General features: G+C 48.7%; 1 protein-coding gene across 1 annotated transcript; it reads left to right on the forward strand.

Moving 5' to 3' along the window:
• Nucleotides 1–22: 22 nt before the first annotated feature.
• CFDP1 (craniofacial development protein 1) lies at nt 23–17,539 on the forward strand. Its single transcript, XM_056862711.1, has 7 exons — nt 23–102; nt 2,032–2,143; nt 3,618–3,849; nt 6,202–6,305; nt 7,403–7,504; nt 15,956–16,114; nt 17,434–17,539. Exons 1-7 carry the CDS (start codon nt 48–50, stop codon nt 17,522–17,524), a joined length of 855 nt encoding a protein of 284 aa, XP_056718689.1. The 5' UTR covers nt 23–47; the 3' UTR covers nt 17,525–17,539.
• Nucleotides 17,540–26,407: the final 8,868 nt, after the last annotated feature.

Consider the following 26,407-nt stretch of genomic DNA (forward strand, 5'->3'; position numbering starts at 1 on the left):
TTTTGAGCCGAGAGTTCTGTGCGGGCTTGAGTCGTGCTGGAAGAGCCATGTCGGACTCGGAAGACTATTCCTCCGAGGAAGATGAAGATTACCTTCCTTCAGGTGGGTTCCTGCTTCCTCTTACTAGCATTTTGGAAGCGAGCAGCCTTGCGGTGCAGAGAGGGCAGAGCCAGTTTTTGAGAATCTTTATTCTATAGCTATCGCTTTATTCTATTTCTATAGCTTTATTCTATTTCTTGCATATGAAATTCAAGACGGATGACTGAAGAAGCAGCGAAAACGCGAGGGCCATCCGGGCCGCGTTCTCGTCTTGCGCTCACTCTCGAGATAATTTATGTATTAGTTCAAGTCAATCTTAACTGATTACAACACTTCTGTGATATTTTTTGTAGACCATTGAGCAGCCTTTTGGAGCTGTACTGTATGTGTATGTGTTGTCGTTCCGTTTGTAAGAGTTTGCACTTTCACTTATTGCACAGTTTTGTATTATTAATAGATGCATTAATAATAGATGCATTAATAATAGATGCATTAATAATAGATGCATTAATAATAGATGCATTGCAAGAGCCTATTACTATTCATTTCCTCAGCTTAGCATTTGGTACTTGTGCCTATTTCTCCAGTTTGCTAACCTCCCGGTAAGGCAGTGGTTCCCAACCTTTTTTTGTCCAGGGACCACTAGGACTTTTTTGTTCGGTGCAGGGACCCCAAGGTTCAAAATAAAAATTCCGAGAATTTGAAAATAAACTTTAATCATAACTGTTAAACATTAAACTTAGAATAATATTTGAATGTATTATTATAATAGAGAACTTTTAATTGAAAATATTAATTTATTATGGGTTTATAACTTTGTTTTGCGGACCTTAATTTAGTTCTCGTGGACCCCTGGGGGTCCGTGGACCCCCGGTTGGGAACCAGTGCGGTAAGGCCTGGAATTTTCCCGGAATCTCCAGACTAGAGAGATCAGTTCCCTTGGAGGGAATGGCATTTTCAGAGGGTATCGCACTCTGTGGCATCCGTTCCCTCCCCATGCACACACACCCCAAATCCCAGAATTTCCCAAGGTATCATTGGCAGCCCTCGCAGTGAAGTGTGCCTTTAACTTTCCTCCAGGCAAAAAAAAGTTACCACCTACTGGCAGCTTGGGAAGCATTGTGTGAGGGATTCAGTCCTGCAAACATTTGTCTGCATATTTGTTAAATCCTGGAGAGGCCTTGACTTGGAGGGAGAAGAACTTTGCAATTGAAAGGCCCCAGTTCCATTCATGGGGTCTCCTGTTAAAGGGTAATGTCTTGGGAAAGATTGTTCTGCACCTGAGTTCCCGTACAGCTGCTGCCAGTTCAGAGGAGACAGTATTGAGCTAGATGAACCAGTCCACAATTTAGGGTGAGATAGTAACTCGGTCAAACTTTTCCGAGCCTGAGTTAGGTTTTTGGCACTATGTAAACATATGATGTCATTTTTAGGGGACAGGGAATTTGGGGTGGCTTAAACCAGTATGAAAGCAGCCCGAGAGCCTGGGTAAGGGTTGGATGTAGGACTAAAGCTGTGGACGTGACCAAACAGACCATCCTGCCCTGTGGCAATGCCGTTTCCCCCTCTTTTGTTCCCTTACATAAGAACATTAGAAAGGCCATGCTGGCTCAGACCAAGGTCCATCAAGTCTAGCAGTCTGTTCATACAGTGGCCAACCAGGTGCCTCTATGTAGCCCACAAACGACTGCAGCAGCATTCTCCTGCCAGTGTTCCAAAGCACCTAATAGGCATGCTCCTCTGATACTGTAGAGAACAGGTATGCATCATGACTAGTATCCATTTTGAGTAGTAGCCATAAATAGCCCTCTTCTCCATGAACGTGTCCACTCCCCTCTTAAAGCCTTCCAAGTTGGCAGCCATCACCCCATCCTGGGGCAGGGAGTTCCACAATTTAACTATGCATTGGGTGGAGAAAGATGTAAACCCAGGATCTCAAGCCCTGAATGGCTTGGTGACCTCAGTTTGGTGACCGCAGCTCTCTTAACGCAGGTGAGGATTACAGTGAAGATGATGTGAATGAATTGGTGGAAGAGGATGAGCAGGAGGAGAAACAGTCACATGGAGAAAAGTGCAAAAAGCGTTCCGAGGGGATCACAGGCCGGTAGGCACTCTCTAGCTTCACTATGCGTTAGTGGGCACGTGCAAAGAGTTGGTGAGAATTATCTTGTGGCTGGCTGCCATCATGTTTTTTCCTTGTCCTGCTGTGTATGAAATATAGTGTGCCCTGGGCCCACGTGCACTTTTTTTGTGCTGGAGCCTTGGGAAATGATGGCAGGAGAAGAGTAAAATCACTGCTAAAATGCAGGCAAGGTCAGCATAAACTTGTTCTAGCCTAGAAGCTAGCCTAGGCTAGCTTGCAGGATCTATATATGCTGAACTCTGTGTACAGTTAACATTCCTAATGCTCCTTGTACTGATATTGGTATGTTAGCAGAGCTGTGGCTCAGTCCGTTACCGTAGCAGCCTCTCAGCTCTTATCATCCTGGACTACAGGGCTTATTCTGAAATACATGCAAACTGTCACTCTTTGACATATGAATCTTTCAGCCTAGCTCAGGTTCATCTCTGAAACTACTGCAAAGAGAATGATTTAATGTAGCAGCTAACGTAATAAGCTGTGACCTGGGAAGTCCCAAATTCACATGTTGCCTGTTAAAAAGGTAGTCTTCTGTGCAAGCACCGGGTAATTTCTGACCCATGGGGTGACATCAAATCCCAACGATTACTAGGCAGACTGTGTTTACGGGGTGGTTTACCATTGCCTTCCCCAATCATCTACACTTTACCCCCAGCAAGCTGGGTACTCATTTTACCGACCTCGGAAGGATGGAAGGCTGAGTCAACCTTGAGCCGGCTACCTGAACCCGACTTCCGTTGGCATTGAACTCAGGTCGTGAGCAGAGCTTTTGACAGCAGTACTGCAGCTTACCACTGTGCGCCACGGGGCTCTTATTTGTTGCCTCTTAGCCAAGCTAATAATTGAAGGCAGCCGCAAATACCATCTATACTGGCCTCCCCACCCCTCCCCCGTCATATGTATGAAATGATATGGTTGATGGGCAGCCATCTCCAAGGGCTCTTACAGCTAAAGGGGATTTGGGCGCCATGTTCGATTAGTGGTTTTAGTTCAACTTTTAACACTGGTTTTATGTTTAGTATTAATACTATGTGATTATGTCATTTTTGGATTTTAAATTGATGTTACGAGCCCTGAGACAGCTTGCTGGGAAGGGAGGTCTACAAATTTGGAAGAAAAAAAAAGTCTCTAAGCCACTTTTTCTCCTTCCACTGCTCCAAATCTGTAATATAGGAGTTATTATATTAGTTTATTTAGTTATGGTTAAGCTCAAGACCTTTGGTCAAAGGAGCTAATAAATAAATGGAATGGAATATTAGTTTATTTCATTGGGCAACGTTGAGGATTGTTAATAAACAATGTATACGAAGCATTGCAAATTGTGAAACATATACTGCACTTGGGCATGTAAAAGATAACGTTTTGCAGACAACCAGCAGGCAGTGGCAGTAGCCAGCTGGCCAACACGCATATGGATTTTGATTACATTTGTCCTTAGGAAGAGGCACAAAGGAGGTGGCCTCTCCTTAGAACAGGGTGGCGAAACCTCGAAAGATGATGCAGGGGACAGCAAGGATGGCGATGATCTGGAAGAGAGTCGCCCGGTTGTAAAGGAGGAAGAGAAAAAGAAAAAAGAGGATGCTCTGTGGGCCAGCTTCCTCAGCGACGTGGGCCAGGAACCCAGAGCCGCTGCTACTGTGGATCCAGTGACCTGTGCACAGAAAGAAAAGGTGAGAGGAGTCTAGGCCAGGGCAGAAAAGGTACAACAGAAGAAGAAGGAGTAGGTTTTTATATACCGACTTTCTCAACCACTTAAGGCAGAATCAAACCAGTTTACAATCACCTTCCCTTCCCCTCCCCCCAACAGACACCTGTGAGGTAGGTGGGGCTGAGAGAGCTTGACTAGCCAAAGGTCACCCAGCTGGCTTCATGTGGAGGAGTGGGGAAACAAATCCAGTTCACCAGATTAGCCTCTGCCGCTCATGTGGAGGAGTGGGGAATCAAACCCGGTTCTCCAAATCAGAGTCCACCACTCCAAACCACTGCTCTTAACCACTACACCACGCTGGCTCCCATGTTTTCCCGTCCACGGTGTCTTTTCAAGCAAGAAACCTGAGTTGCAACATTTGCACTTTTATCTCTGCAATCCAAGATGCCCGTGGCAAGGGGGCTTCCATAAATATGCCCCCTTGGTGCTGAAGCTGATGAGTAGTGCTTCAGACATTTCTGTGGATTTGTATAACATTAAAAAAAATTGTTCCCTGCCTTTTGTAATGAAGGAGTGGGGTTGGGGAGGGCTAAATAAAGAGCTCAGATGTAAGGGGCTTTGGGACAGCAGTTTTCCAAATCTTACCTTTGCATGTATCCAGGTTCCCCTGGATACATGGTGTAGTGGTTAAGAGCGGTGGTTTGGAGTGGTGGACTCTGATCTGGAGGATCGGGTTTGATTCCCCACTCCTCTACATGAGCGGCGGAGGCTAATCTGGTGAACTGGATTTGTTTCCCCACTCCTACACATGAAGCCAGCTGGGTGACCTTGGGCTAGTCACAGCTCTGTTAGAGCTCTCTCAGCCCCACCTACCTCACAGGGTGTCTTGTGGGGAGAGGAAGGTGACTGTAAGCCGGTTTGAGTCTGGGCAAAGGGAGAACAGGCTCTGGAGTCTCTTGCAGTTTCTCTTTGTGGGCCAGCAAAGGCCAGCATGGTGCAGTGGTTAAGAGCAGTGGTTTGGAGTGGTAGACTCTGATCTGGAGAACTGGGTTCGATTCCCCACTCCACATGAGTGGCGGGGGCTAATCTGGTGAACTGGGTTGGTTTCCCCACTCCTACACATGAAGCCAGCTGGGTGACCTTGGGCTAGTCACACTATCTCAGCCTCACCTACCTCACAGGGTGTCTGTTGTGGGGAGGGTAAGGGAAGGTGATTGTAAGCCGGTTTGATTCTTCCTCAAGTGGTAGAGAATGTCGGCATATAAAAAACAACTCTTCGTCATCTTCTTTAATCAACTTTCCTACCACAGACAGAAAACTTCTTACTTGGCTGAGAGCATGAGATGCTGAAACGCTGTGCATCCACTTGGAAATACCGTGTCTGCCTGCCTCCCACCCTCCTTTCCATGGCAGAAGCAGCTCCTTTGGCAAGGTGATCATGTTTCTCAGATATCATCTTGCTGTGGTGACCAGGCTGCTTAGTTCTAATCACTGGGCCACAATGCTCTCATGATAGCTGCTGTACACAGGCAGTGCATTTTTTCTTGGTTGTGCTCTGAGGCCTGTGGTTTTCAGGCAGACACAAATCTACCTTCAAGTCCAGCAGGTATCCGATGAAGGGACCTTTGTCTCTTGAAAGCTTATACCCCCAAAATCTTGTTGATCTCGAAAGTGCTGCTGGACTCAAATCTAGCTGTTCTACCTCAGACCAACACGGCTAATCATGCTTCCATGGCAGAGTGGGGATTCAGATCTGGGTCTCCCTGATCCTAGTCCAATGGTCTAACCATGACTAATCCTCGTATACATTTCGTTCTTAAATGAGGGAATGTAATATTGCAGCTATAAATACAATTATCAGTATCTCATAGTCAAGAGGTAGTCATAAAGTCTGGAGTAGTAATCAAGAAATAAGGTCCCTGGGGTAGCTGCATCAAGCTACATCCCTTCTTCCTGTCCAAGGTTTTAAATTTTAAAAAATATTTTTGCATGTATTTTAGTTGTGGTACATTTTGGTTTAATATGTTTTATTCTTGGTTTTAATGGTTTTTAAGATGTGGTTTTATTATGTTTTAATGGTTTTTAAGACGTGGTTTTATTATGTTTTAATTTGTTAGTTGCCTTGGTGGCCCTTACGAGGGCAGGAAAGGGGGGTATAAGTTCTGTAAAATAAAAGGTTTCTATAGAGAGCCTATGGTAGAACTATTTTAAATAGTAGAGTTTGCAAGGAGACCACTGACCAGTAGTAGAGGAACTGGGGGCAGCATAGAGCGCTTCTGACATTCAATTTGAGAGTGTGGTGAGTGCTGGAGGGAATTTGGGCTGGTTCTGGCATTTTGGTGAATGTGATTTTTTTCCCCCACCCGTTTCTTAGCCAGCAGAGAAAAACTCTTGCAAGCCTCCAGAGGTGGCAAAGGAGCCCAAGAAGCCCACAGTCGCCATTACCGAAGTGTTTGACTTTGCAGGCGAGGAGGTGAGGTGAGTCTGGCCTGTTGCTGCTTCAGCCTCAAGAGAACATAAGAAAGGCCATCCTGGATCAGACCAGGAGCTGTGCATGACCAAAAAAGAAGCATTGCCCATTTTCAATTGGTGTCAATGACTGTGTGTAAAGTGCTGTCAAGTCCCAGCTGACTTAGGGCAACCCCATGGCGTTTTCAAGGCAAGAGACGTTCAGAGACGGTTTGACACCGAACATAAGAAAAACCATGCTGGATCAGACCAAGGCCCATCAAGTCCAGCAGCCTGTTCACACAGTGGCCAACCTCTAGGAAGCCCACAAATAAGAAAACTGCAGCAGCATTATCCTGCCTGCGTTCCACAGCACCTAATAGGCATGCTCCTCTGATACTGTAGAGAACAGGTATGCATCATGACTAGTATTCATTTTGACTAGTCGCCATGAATAGCCCCCTCCTCCATGAACATGTCCACTCCCCTCTTTAAAGCCTTCCAAGTTGGCAACCATCACCACATCCTGGGGCAGGGAGTTCCACAGTTTAACTATGTGTTGTGTGAAGAAAAGGCGTGAGCCGAGGCCTTCATCTGGCTGCACCGTTCACATAAAACCTGCCTGTGTTTGAAAGGGGATGGGACGGGACCTTGAAATGGACATGTGCCTTGTCTCTAGGAAGTCCGAGCAAAGGACTCTGCATCTGCTTGACAGTGTGTAGCTTTAAAACCGAAGAGCGCTCAGGACAAGAGGAGTTCCCAACATTCTGGTGCTGTGTCCAGTGCTTGGGCTGATTGAGAGAGAAGCCTTTTGTCACTTTTCTCCCTGTTTGAGAAGAGCCAAGAACTGGTTCTTACATTAGGAGCTCCCTGCACCAGTTGTGTAGTCCTGTTGGTATCTGACATAACATCTGCAGCTGTGATTTGCGAAGTAGTTAATTTATGTTCTTAAAATAAGTGAGCATGGAATGGAATCTTCAGTGGTGCTAGTTTGGCCTGGGGTGAAAGTTGATGCACAATTTATGTCTGGGAGGCCTTTCTAGCGCTTGCTCTCTCTCTGGTTTTGGCCGTGCAGAAATGTTTCTGTATTTACTGCCTGGCTCTGGTCTTTCGTCTCTTTGTCACAGGATCACTAAGGAGGTAGATGCTTCATCCAAAGAAGCCCAGGTCTTTCTGAAACAACAAGAGCAAAAGGTGGTCAGCCCAGTTTCTCATCCTACAGGTTCTGGGTAAGACCATGGCATTTTAGTCACGCAGTGGGAAAGGTTGCAGGGAGGGCATGGTTCTGATGTACAGTAGAGGGTGGAAAAGCTAGTGGGGTTTGGGGATCATAAATCCCTGGGGTCTCTCCATGGTCAGTCTGTCACTTGCCCCTCTGAAACTTGACCTTAGGTGGAAGATATTGATTGCCTGAGCTGCAGAGGACCTCAGGATTTTATCTTGCAGGGAGGGAGCGATTCCACTGTCAGATGGGGGGCATGTTGCATCTCCCCAATTCAGTTACATGCTTCTGCCTTTTCTGCATCTCCTCCCAGTCTTGCCGTAGGCAGAGTGGTGCCACAAACAGGTGGGAAGATCACTTGGCATTTCCTTCCTAAGCCGAAGTTCTTGGTTCCAGCCTCTGCCTTCCCAACTGTACCTGTATGGGTTTGTGGGTGCTGCTGTGGAACCTTTGGTGCACACGTTATGCAGCTTGGTGGTGGAAAGTGCTGTCAAGTGGCAACTGACCCGGCAATCCCCATAGGGTTTTCAAGGCAAGAGATGAACAGAGGTGGTTTGCCTGTGTCTGTGTACAGCAACCCTGGACTTCCTTGCTGGTCTCCCATCCAAGTACTAACCAGGGCCGACCCTGTTTAGCTTCCGAGATCTGACAAGATGAGGCTAAGCTGGGCCATCTTCATTGATGCTGTTTCGTTTGGTTGTATTTTTTGAACTGGGGACCATGACTGTAAGTCTGCATAATAGGTTTGATCGAGGGGTTCTGTCACTTCGTGCGCAAATGGGGTGGGGCTGTGGCTCTGTGGTAGAGCCTCTGCTTGGCATGCAGAAGGTCCCAGGTTCAATCCCCAGCACCTCCAGTTAAAGGTGATGTGAAAGACCCCTGCCTGAGACCCTGGAGAGCCACTGCCGGTCTGCGTAGGCAATACTGACTTTGATGGACCAAGGGTCTGATTCGGTATAAGGCAGCTTCATGTGTTCACCAATAAGGTTTTGCATCAGAAAGCAGACGGCCTGTTTTCCTTGAGTCCCATTCTGGAAGGCAAAAGCCCTTCTCCTTGGCAGTCAACAATGCTCTCCATGCCTTTGCATAGAAGGTAGAACATCCAGTCTTCTGTTCTTCCTCCCTCACTTTGATCTCCAAAATTGATCTCGCTTTGATCTCCAAAATTACAGCTCCAAGCCTGTGACCTCTGTAGTCCTTTGACGCCTCCCGGATTGGCGTAAGCTAACCTGGAGGTAAAGTTTGGCTTCGGAGCAAGTTGAGGCAACTCCCTCTTGTTCAAGCTTGGACTTGACTGAAGGGCAAGGACTTGCACAAAGGAGATTGCTGGGTCAGTAATAGCGCTTTCGTTTCTACTAACCGGGAATCCTCGTGGATTTTCTTCTCTCCCTCACCCCTTTCTCAGCACTTTTTTGAAGTGTTAGTTGAAGCTTCTTTTTCAGTTGGTACCTTTGTATAAAGGACACTATCCTGGGAGTTACCATAGAATGCCTGGAACTCCTAAGGAAACAGAACTCTCTCTGTATTCCCTGCATGTAGCGGCAGAACCCTGCACCATTCCAGCTGTATGTACCGATGCTGCTGGATGGCTGGCCCAAAGCACAGAGCAGTTCTGGGGCTGTCTCCTCCAGAAGAACATAAGAAAGGCCATGCTGGATCAGGCCAAGGTCCATCAAGTCCAGCAGTCTGTTCATACAGTGGCCAACCAGGTTCTTCTAGGAAGCCCACAGACAAGACAACTGCAGCAGCATTATCCTGCCTGTGTTCCACAGCACCTAATATATTCGACATGCTCCTCTGATCCTAGAAGAAGAAGAGTTGGGTTTTTTATATGCCAACTTTCTCTGCCACTTAAGGAAGAATCAAGCCAGCTTACAATCACCTTCCCCTCCCCACAACAGACACCCTGTGAGGTATGTGGGGCTGAGAGAGTTTGGAGAGAGCTGTCACTAGCCCAAGGTCACCCAGCTGGTTGCATGTGGAGGAGTGGGGAATCCAACCCAGTTCACCAGATTAGAGTCCGCCGCTCATGTGAAGGAGTGGGGAATCAAACCCGGTTCTCCAGTCCACTGCTGTAAACCATCGCTCTTTGCGAAGGCAGGGAGGGAGCACATTGCTCTAAACCAGCACTATACCATGCTGGAGAGAACAGGCATTCATCACGACTAGTATCCATTTTAACTAGCAGCCATGAATAGCCCTCTCCTCCATGAGATGACCCTGTTTCCTGTTACTATCCTTGCCATACAGTATCTGCTTTCTTTTTGCCTGCTTTCCAGCTCGTAGGAAGGAAACCACTATTCCCATTGGGTGGGCAGGCTACCTCCTGCCGTGACCCTGGTGGTGTAAGCCTTGCAGAGCTGCATGCTTTGGACCAGTCTCATCTTTTGATGTTTATTGGAGTAAGCCTTAGCCAAAAGCAGATGGAGGTTTTGGCCCTGGGTTGGGGGAGTGTGTGTGACTGTGCGTGTGGCATGAGTCCCCTTTAAGGAGGGGCTGTGGCTCAGTGGCAGAGCATCTGCTTGGCATGCAGAAGGTCGAAAGTTCAATCCCCGGCATCTCCAGTTAAAAGGGGCTGGGCAAGTACGTCTCTGTGCCTGAGACCCTGGAGTGCCGCTGCTGGTCAGAGTAGATAGTACTGACTTTGATGGACCAAGGGTCTGATTCAGCACAAGGCAGCTTCATGTGTTCAACCCCAATGAAACTGTTCAGGTTGCAAATGAGAAACTGATCATCTGCCTATTCCCAGCCACCAGAGGGCGGCAAACTGTCCTCTGCCATATAAACAATGAACTTGATTCCTCTCCGGATGATGTCATGCAGACAACTGGATTTAAGAGCCATTAGAGAATCTCCCCCCCCCCCGCCCCTTCCCAGGCCAAAGCAGGGCCTCTGCCTGCCTCTCCAGGAGTTCTGACGGCATAACAGAAACATCCACACGTTTAAATGGTTACCCACCTTGATCTTCTGCCAGACTTTCTTTTTTTGGTATTAAGGGCTGCAAATTTGGGCAAACCAGCTGTGTCAAGATAAGAGCCTTCCCCCACCCCCACCCCAGCTTGTTTGAATTAGGAGCTCACCTCCAAGTGGTCTCATGCTGAGAGAAATGACAGAGTTTCTAAACCACCAGCAGTCTGAAATGCCCCTAAGTGGAGTGGCAGACCTGCAGTCTCAGCTGGACCGCTGGGTCACCGGGCCAGCATCTGCTGTCTTGTATGGGGATGTGTGTGCGAATCAGCTGGTATCATAAGCTCACCTTTGGGGCTGTGGCTCAGTGGTAGAGCATCTGCTTGGCATGCAGAAGGTCCTATGTTCAGTCCCCAGCATCTCCAGTTAAAGGGACTAGGCAGGTAGGTGATGTGAAAGACCCCTGCCTGAGCTGCTGCTGGTCTGAGTAGACAATACTGACTTTGATGGACCAAGGGTCTGATTCAGTATAAGGCAGCTTCACATGTTCATGTGTGAGCTCTGGGAAGAATGCAGTTGAAAGGAACTTCCTGTTTTTAAAAAGTGAGCATTTTCTGGCTGTGTAGGCTGTTGGCCAGCCCCACAAAGCATTTCCTGTGCTTCTATGTAATTGACAGCAGTTTGCGGCGCAAAGCTTTTTCTCGTGTCGAGCCATCGCACTCCTTCCCCACAGTCCCTGGGCAATCCCTGTCTGCCGGGCGACTCTCCATCTTGACTCCTCGCCAAAGTGAGGGTAGCGCCATAGCGGTTCAGCTGGGGCGGGGGGAGGCTGATGGGTCCCCGGCCTTGAGGAGGGAGGGGCCAGGCGCCGTGAGCATCTGTCCTTCATTAAGCTGCTCCGGGCCTTTGTGGAGGCAGGGAGGGAGCTTAGCTGCACATCCCCGATATTTTTGGAAGAAGTAGCAGCCAAAAGGGGAGCTTTGACGTGGCTCTGAGAAACACGCCTTGGACCATTAACACAGCTCCTGCAGCTGCAGGTGTGTTGCCCTGCTGCCTGGCGGCTCACTGCAAAGAGAGAGAGCTTCATTGGCTCATTCGATAATTCCTTTGGATTAGAGCGGTGGGGGCTGGGGGAGGGGAGTGCTTTGAATCGGGCAGCAGGCATCGGCTCTGCCGGATCTTGGGTTCAGTCACCTGCCTGGCATAGTCAGAGCTGGAGTCCTGGGCTCTGTACTGAACAACCAGTGTCGTCCTTCTCTTCCAGCTACTAGACCTTTCAGAGAGCGCCGGCTTTGAGTGCTGAATTTCCTCTCCCCGCTGTGAAAGTGCCATGACCAGCCTGGGTCTTCAGGAGCCAGCATGGTGCAGTGGTTAAGAGTGGTGGTTTGGAGCGTTGGACTCTGACCTGGAGAACCGGGTTTGATTCCCCACTCCTCCACATGAGCGGTGGAGGCTAATCTGGTGACCTGGATTTGTTTTCCCACTCTTCCACATGAAGCCAGCTGGATGACCTTGGGCTAGTCACGCTCTCTCAGCCCCACCTACCTTACAGGGTATCTGTTGTGGGGAGGGGAAGGGAAGGTGATTGTAAGCCAGTTTGATTCTTCCTTAAGTGGTAGAGAAAGTTGGCATATAAAAGCCAACTCTTCTTCTTCTAGCACCTGTCTGGCAGAGGATGGTGGAAGGGTCTGTGTTCCTTGTGCATGATTTGGAGTTCCCTCCCTTAGCCTTATTTTTCCAGGCCTCTACTTGTGCCTGGCAAGTGCTAGGAAACCTCTCTGGGGGGGTGTTCGTGCCGATGCACATAGTTGTATCCCCTCTGGAGGACATGGTTGAACCTGCCCCTGGACATGCGAACCGCCTAGTCATGGGGCTCCTGCAAGCTGGCCCTTCCCCGGCTTCCAAAATCTCTTCCAGCTGTTCCATCCCACGTGGCGCTTGCATTCAGGAGGAAATCAAGGAGGCTCGAGCGCAGAGCAGCCTTCAGGCCGACTGTGCTGCCTGAGCTTTTGTTTTTGTTCCTGGCAGCCTTTCTCTTTGGCAGCGGGGAAGCTCCGAGGCCAGACTGCTGCGTTGGCTGTGGAGGGGTGAGCAGCACCTGCTCTGGCGATCTCTTCTGTAGTCATTGCCTCCACACGTGTGCCCATTTTGAAGTGTCTAGAAAACGGAGGGGAGGGGGAAGTCTGCTCTGGAAATCCGCTTCGGCTTTTGCGCACTGAAAACTCTTCCCAGCAGGAAAAGGGGCAGAGCATTGTCAGTGGAAACATAACACGGGTGTGGACAGAGACCCTGCAAGCTGTTGGACACCTGTTGGGCCCCTGTGGCTTTTTTCCTTTCCCTGGGGATTTGAAAGGGGAGGCATGTAGTTCAGGCCCTTCTGCAGTTTTTATTTGAGAGCCAACTTGGTGTAGTGGTTAAGAGCTGTGGACTCTAATCTGGAACACATGAAGCTGCCTTATACTGAATCAGACCCTTGGTCCATCAAAGTCAGTGTTGTCTATTCAGACCGGCAGCGGCTCTCCAAGGTCTCAGGCTGAGGTCTTTCACATCACCTACTTGCCTAGTCCCTTTTAACTGGAGATGCCGGGGACTGAACCTGGGACCTTCTACATGCCAAGCAGATGCTCTACCACTGAGCCACAGGCCCTCCTGGGTTTGATTTCCCACTCCTCCAAATGAGCGGTGGACTCTAATCTGTTTCCCCACTCCTACCCATGAAGCCAGCTGGGTGACCTTGGGCCAGTCACAGTTCGAACTCTCTCAGCCCCACCTATTTCACAGGGTGTCTGTTGAGGGGAGTGGAAGGTGATTGTAAACCAGTTTGATTCTCCTTAAAAAGGTAGAGAAAGTCGGCATATAAAAACCAACTCTACTTCTTCTGTGTATTGATGGATGAGATCCCATTAGCTTGCTAAGGAAGAAGAAAGTCACAGCTACACAGCATTGCACATTATCCAAGGGACCCATTCGACAGCCCTGTACAGTTGGCCACTATTATCCCTGCTTTGCTGAGGCAGGGGGCAAGCTTGAGCGGCTACCCACTGAGTTCCTAGCAGAAGCGATATTTTAACCGGGGCTTTTGCAGCTCTGTCTTTTAATACGGCCAGCAGAAGCGTGTGTATTGGCCGGTTTCTTTAAATCTGGGGCAACTGCCCCTTTTCGCAGGCATGTGCCTGTGGGAGGAGTCTCGGCAGTACTCCATGGTAGGCCATGAACAAAAGTGTCCAGGTCGGGGTCCTTTCTCAGCCCTGCTGCCTGAGGATTTTTCAGCTGGATGTTAGACTTGGGCCCCTTCAGCGTGCACAGCAGGTTCTCTCTGCTGAGCTACAGCCTCCCCTCCCCTTAGCTTCCTGACTTCCAGGTGGCCTCTCAGTATTCTTCTGTAGCCGCAACCTCTGCCCTGGGCCCTTGAACCCAGGGCTTGATCATGCGTTCTTTGCAGTGTCCCTCCTCTGCCTTCAGAACAGCCTTTCGATTAATTTTAGGGGCTCGTTGGAGAGATTGGAGAAGATCCCTTCCTGCCCTTTGCGGGTACCGGACGAGATGCCAGGTTGGCCAGATAGCAAGGGATGTGCACCTCATTTTGGAGAGAATTTTGAAAAGGCAGAAACAGGGAAATCTTGGAGTGACTCATCATTTTCAGGCAAAGCATCCTGGATAGTGTGTATGCACTGGCCAAGGTTTGTCCCCCAGCTGCACTAGAATGCAAGTCATTTCCTCCCAGGCTCTTTAGAATGGCCCTGGATTTCAGCAAGGAAGTTATCCCAGGAATGCAAATAAAAGTACAGGCTCGAGAGCTCAGTTTTTCTGAGTCTTAACTGACTGATCTGCAGCAGTTCTGTCTGGCCTCGTGAGGCAGTCACAAACACGCAAACATTGTTATTATTATTAATTGCATTTATAGCCCGCCTTCATTCCCAGCAAGCCAGGCTCAGAGCGGGTCACAACATTGTAATCATAAAAGCATCTGTTAAAACATACTTTAGAATTACATATTCCAAACAATACAATAAGCAAGATGGCATTCATTATCATGAATCATAGAAACTGGAAAAACCTGGTCAGGCAGTAGACCCCCCCCCCCCAAAAAAAAAAAAAAGTTTGGGGGGGGAGGATGGGGAGGCCAGCAACGATAGTAACAGGGTGAGAACTTGTGGCTGCCCTCAGTTGTAGGCCTGGCGGAACAGCTCCATTTTGCAGGCCCTGCAGAACTCTTAGGTTTTGCAGGGCCCTGATGTTACTTGGAAGACTGTTTCATCGGGCCAGGGCTGAAAAAGCCCTGGCTCTTGTTGAGGACAGCTGCACACTCTGCGGGCCGGGGACCACCAGTAAATTGCTGTCCATTGAGCGTAATGCATGAAGCTGCCTGACCCTGAGTCAGGCCCACGATCCTTCACAGTCAGCGTTATCTACTCAGACTGGCAGCAGCTCTCCGGGATCTCCGGCAGAGGCCTTCCACTTCATCTGTTTCCAGATTCTGTAACTGGAGGTGCTGGGGATTGAACCTGGGACCTTCTGCCTGTCAAGCAGAAGTTCTGCCACTGAGCCACTTCTTCTCTGCTTTGTCTCCCCTTTGGGAAGGGGGGCCATGGCTGGTAGCCCTCCTCTCTTGCCTTGGAGGGTAGTTTGTATCCAGCTGTGTCCCGGGTTATGAAAAGGAAAGGCTTAGGTTTGAGCAAAAATTGTTGAACAGCTACAGAGCACAAGGAAAATGAAATGACGGGGAAATGCAGTCTTTTCTCACCAAGCCTAAAACTTATCTCTGTCTGATAGTAAGTCAAGGAAGGGAGAAGGATCTTAAAATAACAGATTTCCATTTCATGCTTTTGTTCTGCTTCTCTCTGGACCTTTTCATGAAGCTATTTCCTTTTCATCTGAGTGGTATCTCGGCCACTCTCTTTCCCATCCCTTCCTGGCAATTCTAGTCAAAACTCTCTTCTTCCATTCTGAAGCTGAGTTTCCCCATGCAAAGGACTGTGTCCTCCCTGTAAGCACCAACAGACCCCTCTAGGGTTGCCAACCTCCAGGTACTAGCTGGCGATCTGCTATTACAACTGATCTCCAGCCAATAGAGATCAGTTCACCTGGAGAAAATGGCCCCTTTGGCAATTGGACTCTATGGTATTGAAGTCCCTCCCCTCCCCAAACCCCACCCTTTTCAGGCTCTGCCCCAAAAACCTCCCACTGGTGGTGAAGAGGGACCTGGCAACCCTAGACCCCTTCTGCTTGTGGAAAATTACTAGTCTCTTAAGCATTTTCTATATGTCCTTTGCTCATGGGCATGGTGTCCAGAGAAAGAATCTCTTTTGTTCTTGGCCTCTTCCTAGTCTGGTGGACTTTGTGGAAAACATTTATCTACAGCCTTTTGCTTATTGTCGGAGGCGGTGCTAGGTTAACCTTTGGGTGTCGGCAGAACGTGAATCAAGCTTTTTATAATCTTTCAGATACCTGTGGGGTTGAGGGGTCCTGTTGCTACAGGGCCCGCCTGTCACCTTCCGCTGGGGCATCCTTGAACACACCTAGTGCCCCCTTTCTGTTTTATTTCCTCCAGAGTGAAGCGGCCAAGTGGCATCAACAGCCTGCTGGGGAAGCTGGGTGCCAAGAAGCAGAAGATGAGCACGCTGGAGAAGTCCAAGCTGGACTGGGAACACTTCAAAGAAGAGGAGGGCATCGGGGATGAGCTGGCCATCCACAACCGGGGGAAAGAAGGGTGAGAGGGTGGCTCATTTCCCAACAAGGGCCGTGGCTCTGTAGCAGAGCGTCTGCTTTGCATAAGAAAGGCCCCATGTTCCGTTCCTTGTTAAAGAGGTCCAGCAGCAGGTGATACGAGGGACTTCTGTCTGGGATCCTGGAGAGCCGCTGCCAGACGGAATAGGCAAAGCTGGCCTTGACAGACCAAGGGTCTGTCAAGGCCAGCCTTGCCTATTCCGTCTGGCAGCGGCAGAGTTTCTTGTGCCCAACACACCTTGAAGCCCTACAGCTGACCACTGTTGCCTACTAGAACAGGGGTGTCAAACAAAAGGCCCATGGGCCGGATCCAGCCCCTTGAGAGCTCTTATCCGAGCCCGTGAGGCCGCCACCCCACCCCACTCTCAGTCTGAGCTAGCGAGGAATGGCCCAGCCCAACCAAGTGACATTTATGTAATATGCAGCCCTCGTAACAATTGAGTTCGACACCCCTGTACTAGAAGGTTAAAATGGCAGAATACTGCGGGAACCTCAGAGCTCCTTTCAGTGCTTTAAATGGTCCATGGTGCCCTTCCGGTTCCCTTTGAACAGCAGCATGATCCCTATAGCCAATGGTGCACACATACATGTTTTGACTACCTCAGGTTTGGGAAACCACAACTGTATCTCCTTCTCCTGGCCTTGAAAGAAGGAAAGAACAATATTGTGATGGTTTCTTGGGCTCCCTTGTGTGTGTGGGTTTATGTAGGGCAGGCCCCGTAGGAAATGCCCCTTAGGTTTTGATTGATGTATCTGTCACTTAGAGCAAGTCTCGTGAGAGGCTGTAGGAGGAAGAGGAGCGGCAGTCAGAGGTCTTGCGTTCCTGCAGGTATCCAATGAGTCTGCCAAAAAAAGAAAAACTAACCACCTCTCTAAATGCACTTTATGTTCATTAGCATTTGCCTTAATGTCATTATTGAAAATTATTTATAGCATGCAATTAGCCAGGCAATTTGGGTTACTTTTTTTTAAGGAGCTTGGCTGCTCTTGATGTGTTTTTCTTTCCTCCATATCAGTCCAAAGCTGTTGCCCAGGAAGTATTTGTGGGTGGGCGAGGAGTCGCATAGGCCAAGGCGAAAAGGCAAGGAGCCCCTCTCCCCATGGATGAATCTGGCATCGCTCTGTGCATGTGTTGCATGCACAGGTTTGTCCAGCTGTGCACTGTACAGAGGCCTGCCTGTGGACAGAATGAATGGCAGAGCCGTGCCCTCCTGAATTCCACCCGGTGGCCCTCTCCCTCTGGCTCCCTCCTTGCTCCTTTGTTAGGCTCCCGAGTTGACTTTTTGATCTCCTACCTTGCAGATACCTGGAGAGGAAAGCGTTTCTGGAGAGGGTGGACCACAGGCAGTTCGAGATCGAGCGGGACATCCGGTTGAGCAACATGAAACCCTGAGGCTGCTGCGGATCCTCTTCCAATGAACGCTTCTCGTCTGGCCATCTTCAGAAGAGAGTAACTCAACAACCTGTATAGGTTTCCTTTTTTTCACCGCACTATTAAGTAGGTGAACTGAGAACACTCTGGCAGATCTTTTTGTTGTTGTTGTTTTTTTACTGCCAGGATGCCGCTGTGTGCCATAGGCGCCAATTCAGTTGCCACTGGGTACTGATCACAGGGCGCTTGCCCAGGAGAGGGGCAGCAGTGGGTATTTTTCCAGGTCTTTACCTTCCCGGCAGTGAAGAGGGAAGAGGGAAGTTTTGTGCGGCGGAGTTAATGCCTCGTCTGCTGATGACTGCTGATTCCGTGGGGCGTCGGCGCCAAGAGGGCCCAACGGTTGAAAGTTTGCATGGCCTCCTTGTGCAGCTGGAGATCTGTCTGCTGGACGCCAGGTGGTTGTGGGAGGAGTCCACTGCCGACCTGCTTTCCAGAGAAGCTCACTCTTCTTGCCATGGAGTCTACGGGTTTTGTAAAAACCCTTTTCCGGGATTGTTTTCCTTTGTGACGAGCCCTCCAAGTATCTAACTTTCCTTCATGTTCTCCAGCTGCTTCAGGGGAGTGGGAGAGGCAGCATGCCAGGGGGCAAGGCCAGGTCCTTTTGAATAAAGAATTAAAACCTGCAGGTGTCAGTGTGTCCATCGTGCTTCCGTTATTGGCTGCCCTAAATCAGCCCTGTCAAAGCCAGGAAAGGGAGGGGCCGTGGCTCTGTGGTAGAGCATCTGCTCAGCATGCAGAAGGTCCCAGGTTCAGTCCCCGGCATCTCCAGTTAAATGGACTAGGCAAGTAAGTGATGTGAAAGCCCTCTGCCTGAGACCCTGGAGAGCCGCTGCCGGTCTGAGTAGACAATACTGACTTTGATGGACCAAGGGTCTGATTCAGTATAAGGCAGCTTCATGTGTTCATGTGAAAATGGGTTATTGTTTTTTATAACTTCATCATCCTAGGGGAGAGCCTGCTGTTTAGCTCTTCTGCCTAAGGCTTCGAAACAACATTGAGGGGATGTGGCTCAGTGGTAGAGACTCTGCTTGGCATGCAGAAGGTCCCAGGTTCAATCCCCGGCATCTCCAGTTAAAGGGACCAGGCAAGTATGTGATGAGAAAGACCTCTGCCTGAGGCCCTGGAGAGCCACTGCCGGTCTGAGTAGACAATACTGACTTTGATGGACCAAGGGTCTGATTCAGTAGAAGGCAGCTTCATGTGTTCTCCTGGGTTTACTGACTTGTGTGTTGCTTTAGAGAGGCCTGCAAACAAATGGAGAGAAGAGGGTACAGAAGCAGTGTAGGTTGTCTAATCCTTCTGGGCTGGAAGTTGAGGATTGGGGGTCCCCTTGGCAGGTTTACCTAGAGGGGCCATTCCTATTGAGTAAGTATTGGGTGACTTTTCTGCTACCCAGCCAGCATGGTGTGGTGGTTAAGAGTGGTGGTTTGAACCGGGTTTGATTCCCCATTCCTGCACATGAGCAGCAGATGCTAATCTGGTGAACGGGGTTGGTTTCCGCACTCCTGCACATGAAGCCAGCTGGGTGACCTTGGGCTAGTCACAGCTCTCTTAGATCTCTCTCAGCCCCAGAGTCACAGGGTGACTGTTGTGGGGAGGGAAAGGAAAGGTGATTGTAAGCTGGTTTTGTTCTTCCTCAAGTGGTAGAGAAAGTCGGCATATAAAAACCAACTCTTCTTCTTGTTCTACCCCTTGGTGAGGCCCTGGGGATGATGGGAATGTCAGGATGGCTGAGATCACTCATCAGAGGCACACATTGCGGCCAGTCTGCTCTCTTTCCTTCCATCGGCACCAAATCCAGCTGTGGACACCGCTGCAGTGGTGATGGTGGGTGAACAGATCATTTAAAGAGGAGGTGGTGTCACCCGTTCCACATGGGTGTCTTAGGTTTATGGAAGTAGTTTGGGAGTTGTCTTGGATCAAGGTTTGTCCTTTGCCACGGGCCCCCCATGCTCTTGACCACTCGCATCTCATCAGCCAGCTGCATTCCATGCTCAAAGGTTAAGAGTTCTGGTCTGCTCCCCAGTCATTTACTGTAACCAGTGCTGTTTGGAGGTGCCCTTGAAGACTGTTCGAAGCAGTCCAGCTGTGTATTGGGAGTCCCCTTTTTGTTTTCCTGCCTTTTCTTTCTCTGGGCCTCCAGGCGCCCTTTGCGGTCCTATTTCCTCCAAACTCAGCATTGCTGCAGGGCCGCTTTCTCTGGCACGTACCACTCTACATCCCAAGAACATCTGATAGGACTTTGGTTTGGACACTGTTAGATCACTGGGGGCCCGTGGTGGTATTATCCTCCTACAACTCCTCCCCACCAATTTCCAGCAGGCTTCCACTTCTCTATACTCCAGATAGTTGGGTAAAAACAGTTCTATTTTTCTCATCCTTTCAATGGATAATTCCCCCCCTCCTCGGCTGAATATCTTGATCGACTGTCTCTTTACTGATGGTTTATTTAACTTTATTTACTGCCTGCCTTTATCTCTTAAGAGCCATCCATCTGCCCCATGATCACATTTATGGAAAAAAATTCTAAGGAAAGCTTATAAGTCTCTAAAATTCTCCATCTCTTTGCAGCGGCCTCCTTGGCTGGCCGCCGTGCCTTCCTCGCCAATTCAAGTCTGTTGGCCTGCTTCACAGGCCGCCACGTCTCAAATTGGCTTGAGCGCTTGTGCTTTTCGTGGCCACACAGCAAAGCCCCAGCAATCTCCTTCAATAAGGGGGGGGGGGGATACCTATCTTTTGCTAGGATGATGAGGGAAGCCAAAATAATATAAGAATACCTGCTGGGGGGAGGCAGGGGCTACAGAATTGTTTGAACCGGGTCCTCGAGAGTCCTCAAAAGCCAAACCAGTGAATTTTCCACGAATGCTAGAAGAGATTCCGATTGGGTCTGGCTTTTTTGTGAGCTGCTGAAGCCAGAATGAGGTCGTTTTAATTTATTTTAATGTGTAGAAATTCGAGGGGGGGGGGCTCCGTGGGACCTGGAATAGAGTACTGGCTAAGAGAATGAGCTGTGATCCAGAAGGTCACCAGTTCAAACCTCAACTCAGCCACTCTGGGGCTGTGAGCACGCTGCTCCCTCAACGCCCCCAATCCACATTGTGATATGAGGATATAGTTATACTGTTCTACCTTTAAAAAAGCTCTTTGAGGATTGCTGTGATGATATTTGTGATGGGATTTAAACCGAGAAAACGCTATAGACATACTCAGTTGTAGTATCTTGCTGGGTGAGAGAGCCAGCATGGTGCAGTGGTTAAGAGCAGTGGTTTGGAGCGGTGGACTCGGATCTGGAGAACTGGTTTTTATTCCCCACTCGTCCACATGAGTGGTGGACGCTAATCTGGTGAACTGGGTTTGTTTCCCCACTCCTACACATGAGGGGCGGAGGCTAATCTGGTGAATGGATTTGTTTCCCCGCTCCTCCACACGAAGCCAGCTGGGTGGCCTTGGGCGTCTGTTGTGGGGAAGGGAAGGTGACTGTAAGCCAGTTTGATTGTCCCTTAAGTGGTAGAGAAAGCATATAAAAACCAACTCTTCTTCTTTGGGGGTAGGGGTAGGCACGGGTTTCTTTCTTTTTTTATTTTTATTTTTACATACCATACCCTGGGTTGTTGTTTTTTAATGCATGGGATGTGCTATGGAACAGTCTTTTTAAAGCAGGCCATTGATCAATTTTCCCTTCTCCAGCATGGGAGTATTGTTTTGTTTGCAAGGGTGTGAGAGAACCTTCTCTCCCGTCATAAACTAGCACAAGGTAGTGATCTAGTTAAACTAAACCTTTCTCCCTGCTGTGCTGATGTCACTATATGCAAGGAGCTTTTTATATTCAGGAATATTTAAAAAAAATACCCCCCCAGGCATGCAGTCCAAAGCAATGAAGTCCAGGGTACAATCTCTTCATGATGAATGATGCATAGAACAGAAAGGTCATGTCCGCATATGTTACCACTTCACAAACACAACCCTCTCTGGCCTCGTAACAAGTATACGCTACAGTTCCATGCTACCTCCGTGATGGGTTAGTGGAAGGTTAGGGACTTCTGGTGAAGAGGGCAAATAATGTTGTCTGTATGTGAGTCAAGCCGACTTATGGCGACCCCAGCAAGGGGCTTTCAAGGCAACATAAGAAAAGCCTTGCTGGATCAGACCAAGGCCCATCGAGCCCAGCAATCTGTTCTCACAGTGGCCAACCTCTAGGAAGCCCACAGACAAGACGACTACTGCAGCATTGTCCTGCCTGTATTCCACAGCACCTAATAGGCATGCTCCTCTGATACTGTAGAGAACAGGTATGCATCATGACTAGTATTCATTTTGACTAGTAGCCATGGGTAGCCCTCTCCTCCATGAACATGTCTACTCCCCTCTTAATGCCTTTGTTTTGAATCTCTCACACTCCCTGTCCACACTCTCCATACCATGCATAATTTTATAGGCCTCTATCATGTCTCCCCTTAAACTCCTTCTTTCCAAGCTAAACAGCCCTAAGGCAAGTGAGGTGGTTTGCCATTCCCTTCTTCTAAAGACACTTCCTTGGAGATTTCCCTTCCAACTACCCTACTTAGCTTCCGAGATCTGACGAGATGGGGCCATACTATACCATTCCACATCCAATGCTAATTATTAATATTAATTCTTAATGGAGTTTATTCTATCTTATATCTAATTCTGAACTTGGCCAGCAAAGTGTGGCCAGGTACAGATGGGAGACATTTTTGCAAACTTGGAGGGGTAGCCCTAGATTTTGTAGGAAAACGCCCCCCCCCCAAAAAAAAATTAAGTTCAATTTGGACGGGAAGAGGTGTTACAAAAACTTGGAAGTGGATCAACCAAGATTTCAGGAAGCCCTGCAAGATCACGGATGGCATTCTATGGTTGTCTAGCAACCTTAGCAGTAAGACATGGTGATGGAGGGGCCCAGGTAAAGGGGAAGAGAGTGAGTGGGAGAGAAACTGGGGGCCAGTGAGAAGCAAATGGGATTTCCCTCCACTTGTAGGTCCCCTCTTGAACTATCCTAAATCTGATTGCTCAAATCACTCGTTTTTCGAGCTTAAAATCAACATAGATGAATATTGGATTTACTCTCTCAATTACAGCTGAGCCTAGAGGTTTGTCAGTTGCCCTTGGTCATTGGTAGAAACAGGGTTGCCAACTCTGAGTTGGAAATGTCCTGGAGATTTGGGGCAGAGCCTAGAGTTTGGGGAGGGGAGGGAGCTCAGCAAGGATGTGATGCCATAGAGTCCATCTTCCAAAGCAGCCATTATCTCAAAGGGGACTGAATTCTGTCGTCCAGAGAGCAGTTCTAATTCCTGAAGAACTCCAGCCTCCATCTGGAGGTTGGCCACCCTAGGTAGAAATGATGGTGGTAGTTTCACCGTGAAAGAAAGCTATTTTCTGTGGCAGAATACAGTGGTAGGGAGAAAAGATTCAACTTTAATTTTCTTTTGAGTGAAGGAAGAGGGAGCTGGCTCGTTTTGGGCAGCCCACACAATGAACAGTAGTGTTCCTGAATCCTGTAAGGCTCCTGCACGTTGCGGCCCTTTCCTACGTCAGCAGGAGATGCATTTTAATTGGAGGATGAACCTGCAGTTGAGTAAATCAGACTAGTTAAGTCAGCTCAAGCTTTAGGGCCTCTATAAGCTTGCTCCCAAAAATGTGGAAATCTTGGAACCAATTTGTCCTGCTGGCAGCGCTGATCACAGGCCTCAGCTGGTCGGTACTGGGCTACTTTCCCAGGAGGCGAATAGTTTCCAGCATCCCAAACACTGATGCTCATCGAGCGAGGTCTGTTGGCGTGCGCACACCCACAAGTCTGCTCAACTGAAGTCGGGGAAAGAGTGGAGAAAGCCAAGAGACCTTTTCCAGTTGATATGCATAGGCCAGGGCCAGGCTTGAGTGCACCTTCTCCAGGATTTTGGGGTTCCCGGAGGCAGAGACTATCATTTCCACTGTTAACTAGCTGTGGCTCAGTGGTAGAGCATCTGCTCGGCATGCAGAAAGTCCCAGGTTCAATCCCCGGCATCTCCAGTTAGAGGGACTAGGCAAGTAGGTGATGGGAAAGACCCCTGCCTGAGACCCTGGAGAGCTGCCACCTGTCAGAGTCGACAATACTGACTTTGATGGATCAAGGGTCTGATCCAGTATAAGGCAGCTTCATGTGTTCAGAAGCTTCATGTGTTCAAAAGCGGGGTGTGCAAACTGTTACCATGTGCAGTCAGAGAGATGCACGTTCCCTACCCAGCAATTGCTGAGCGTTCCAGTTCAACTGAAATCAGCACTGTGCCAAATGTATTTATTTACTTTATTTATAACCTGTCTTTCTCACTGAGCCTCAGGGTAGATTACAAAATATAAGACAATGCACTCAGACTGCCTAAGACATCCAGTAAAAATGCTGTTGGGCCAGGATTACAGAGATAGAAAGAAATATAAATAGCAAACGGTAAGAAGTGACACGCCATAAATAGTGCAGGAAATAGAATTTTATTAGAAGACAATGCAGTCAGAACAAAATAATACATATACTAAACAGTGGAATTAGACTACAATCCTTATTCCTTTTATAAAGTGCTACTGGTGGGGGGTAGGGTTGCCAGATCCAGGTTGGGAAACTCCTGGAAATTTGGGAATGGAGCCCGGGGAGGACAGGGACCTCAGTGGGGTATAATGCCATACAGTCCACCCTCCAAAGAATCCATTTTCTCCAGGGAAACTGAGCGCCGTAGTCTGGAGATGAGCAGTAATTCCAAGGCATCCCCAGGCCCCACCTGGAGGCTGGCATCCTTAGCTGGTCCTGCCCACAGCAGAGGGGAAGAAAGAAAGATAAGACAAAGTGGAGGCTGGGTGGCAGCATCAGAGTTCTCTGCCCAGGCCTGTCATGCAAGAAAGCCCAGGCTCCTTTTTATAAAGCTCTTAAGTCTCTCTTGCAAAGTGCCAGCCAACTCACTATGGGGTAACTAAAGGCCAGTTGTGCCATTTTCTGTACTAGTACAACCACTGTCACATTCCCCCTCACTCTCTGCAATGCCTTGGCCTACCTACACAAGCAAATGCTTTTAAAGTCTCTATTAAGCTAGAGTTACATCTGGATAGGGTTGCCAACCTTCAGGTACTAGCTGGAGATCTCCTGCTGTTACAACTGATCTCCAGTCGATAGAGATCAGTTCACCTGGAGAAAATAGCTGCTTTGTCCATTGGACTCTATGGCATTGAAGTCTGTGGTGGGGTAGGCCTGACTGTGCCTGCAGTGACTCTGGAGGCCCATCTTTGAGTTTTGCCTGGGGCCTCCAGAATCACTAAAGCTACTCCTGCTTGGGGAAGTATTTGAGACCACACTAGGGTTGCCAGATCCCTCTTTGCCACCGGCGGGAAGTTTTTGGGGTGGAGCCTGAGGAGGGTGTGGTTTGGGGAGGGGAGGGACTTCAATGCCATAGAGTCCAATTGCCAAAGCGGCCACTTTCTCCAGGTGAACTGATCTCTATCGGTTGGAGATCAGTTGTAATAGAAGGAGATCTCCAGCTAGCACCTGGAGGTTGGCAAACCTAGACCACACAGATCTCTTGTGGTTCCAGAAGACTGGAGGAAAGCATCTGGGATAGGGTTTCCAGGTCCCTCTTCGCCACCGGCGGGAGATTTTTGAGGCGGAGCCTGAGGAGGGCAGGGCTTAGGGAGGGGAGGGACTTCAATGCCATAGAGTTCAATTGCCAAAGTGGCCATTTTTCTCCAGGTGAACTGATCTCTATCGGCTGGAGATCAGTTGAATTAGCAGGAGATCTCCTGCTGCTACCTGGCAGTTGGCAACCCTAATCTGGGAGCATCTGGCTTTAAAAAGCCTCAAAGGTCGGCCAAGCAAATTGCTATCTTGACTTGGGAACAAATAGTCAAACAAATTAATTGTAAAGTGCCGAGAGGGAAATTAAGTGATTAAAAGCTGCCCATGTTCTTTTATTAGGAGCTAATTGTGCTAGACCATCTTCGTTTCCTCCTTTGATACAGTAATTGCTTTAGCAGACAAGGGGAAAGCAGTTAATATAAAAGAACGGGGCTTGCGCTAAGTCTCCTGCGATAACCTTCCAGAAAAGCTCAAGGAATGTGGGCCAGAAGCTACCCAGAAAAGGAGGACACAATTAAACAGCAGCACTGAAAAGATGGAAGGAAATGGTTCGATTGGGGTTGGGGGGGGTGCAGATAAAGGTTATTCTGAAACATTCCAGAGGGGTGGAGGAGGTAGCTTCGGTAACACATACTGAATTTGCATGTACAAACTGGGAAGGAGTGGTAGGCGTTTTGAAGAAGGGGTTGCCCAATTCTGTCCATTGCGGAGGCAACTTTGTTCCCCACACCGTGTATTTGCCGCGGTTATTGACTCGGTGTGTGATCAGCACCTTATAGTAATTTGCACCCTCAAAACAGGAATGGCCTCCTAATTACAGAACATAAGCATCGTGTTGCATACAAATATATACATTATCTTATTGCATGTGTGTTGCCTGCCAACACCCCCAGAACAAAGATGATAACGATGCCATGGGGAAAACTCTCTCTTTGAACTGGGATGCTTCCCCCCCCCCCTTTTTTTCTTTCTTTATGACTGAGCTGTCAAACGTTTTGCCGTTTTTATTTGGATAAGGCTGTCAGAGAAGCAAGATCTGACCTGCAAAGCCTTGCTCTAAACGACAGGTTAAGACACCTAAAAATTTGAACAAACTCCTCGAATTCAGTACTGGCAAGACTTTGGACTGTTGCCGTCAGTTTTACAGCCTTTGAGCTCTAGCGGCTAGAGCCATGGAAAGGATGTCTGCCATTTAGGGCACATGCTCCTGCTTTGCCATGCACACATGCTTG

This window comes from Euleptes europaea, chromosome 17 (assembly GCF_029931775.1).
Source record: "Euleptes europaea isolate rEulEur1 chromosome 17, rEulEur1.hap1, whole genome shotgun sequence".
NCBI classification, from domain to species: domain Eukaryota; kingdom Metazoa; phylum Chordata; class Lepidosauria; order Squamata; family Sphaerodactylidae; genus Euleptes; species Euleptes europaea.

Excerpts from the sequence above, each read along its gene's own strand:
- CFDP1 (XM_056862711.1), top strand. The coding sequence starts at position 48 with ATGTCGGACTCGGAAGACTATTCCTCCGAGGAAGATGAAGATTACCTT. Across the intron at positions 3,850-6,201 it reads CCTGTGCACAGAAAGAAAAG|CCAGCAGAGAAAAACTCTTG; the intron begins GTGAGAGGAGTC and ends CCCGTTTCTTAG. Across the intron at positions 16,115-17,433 it reads CACAACCGGGGGAAAGAAGG|ATACCTGGAGAGGAAAGCGT; the intron begins GTGAGAGGGTGG and ends CCTACCTTGCAG.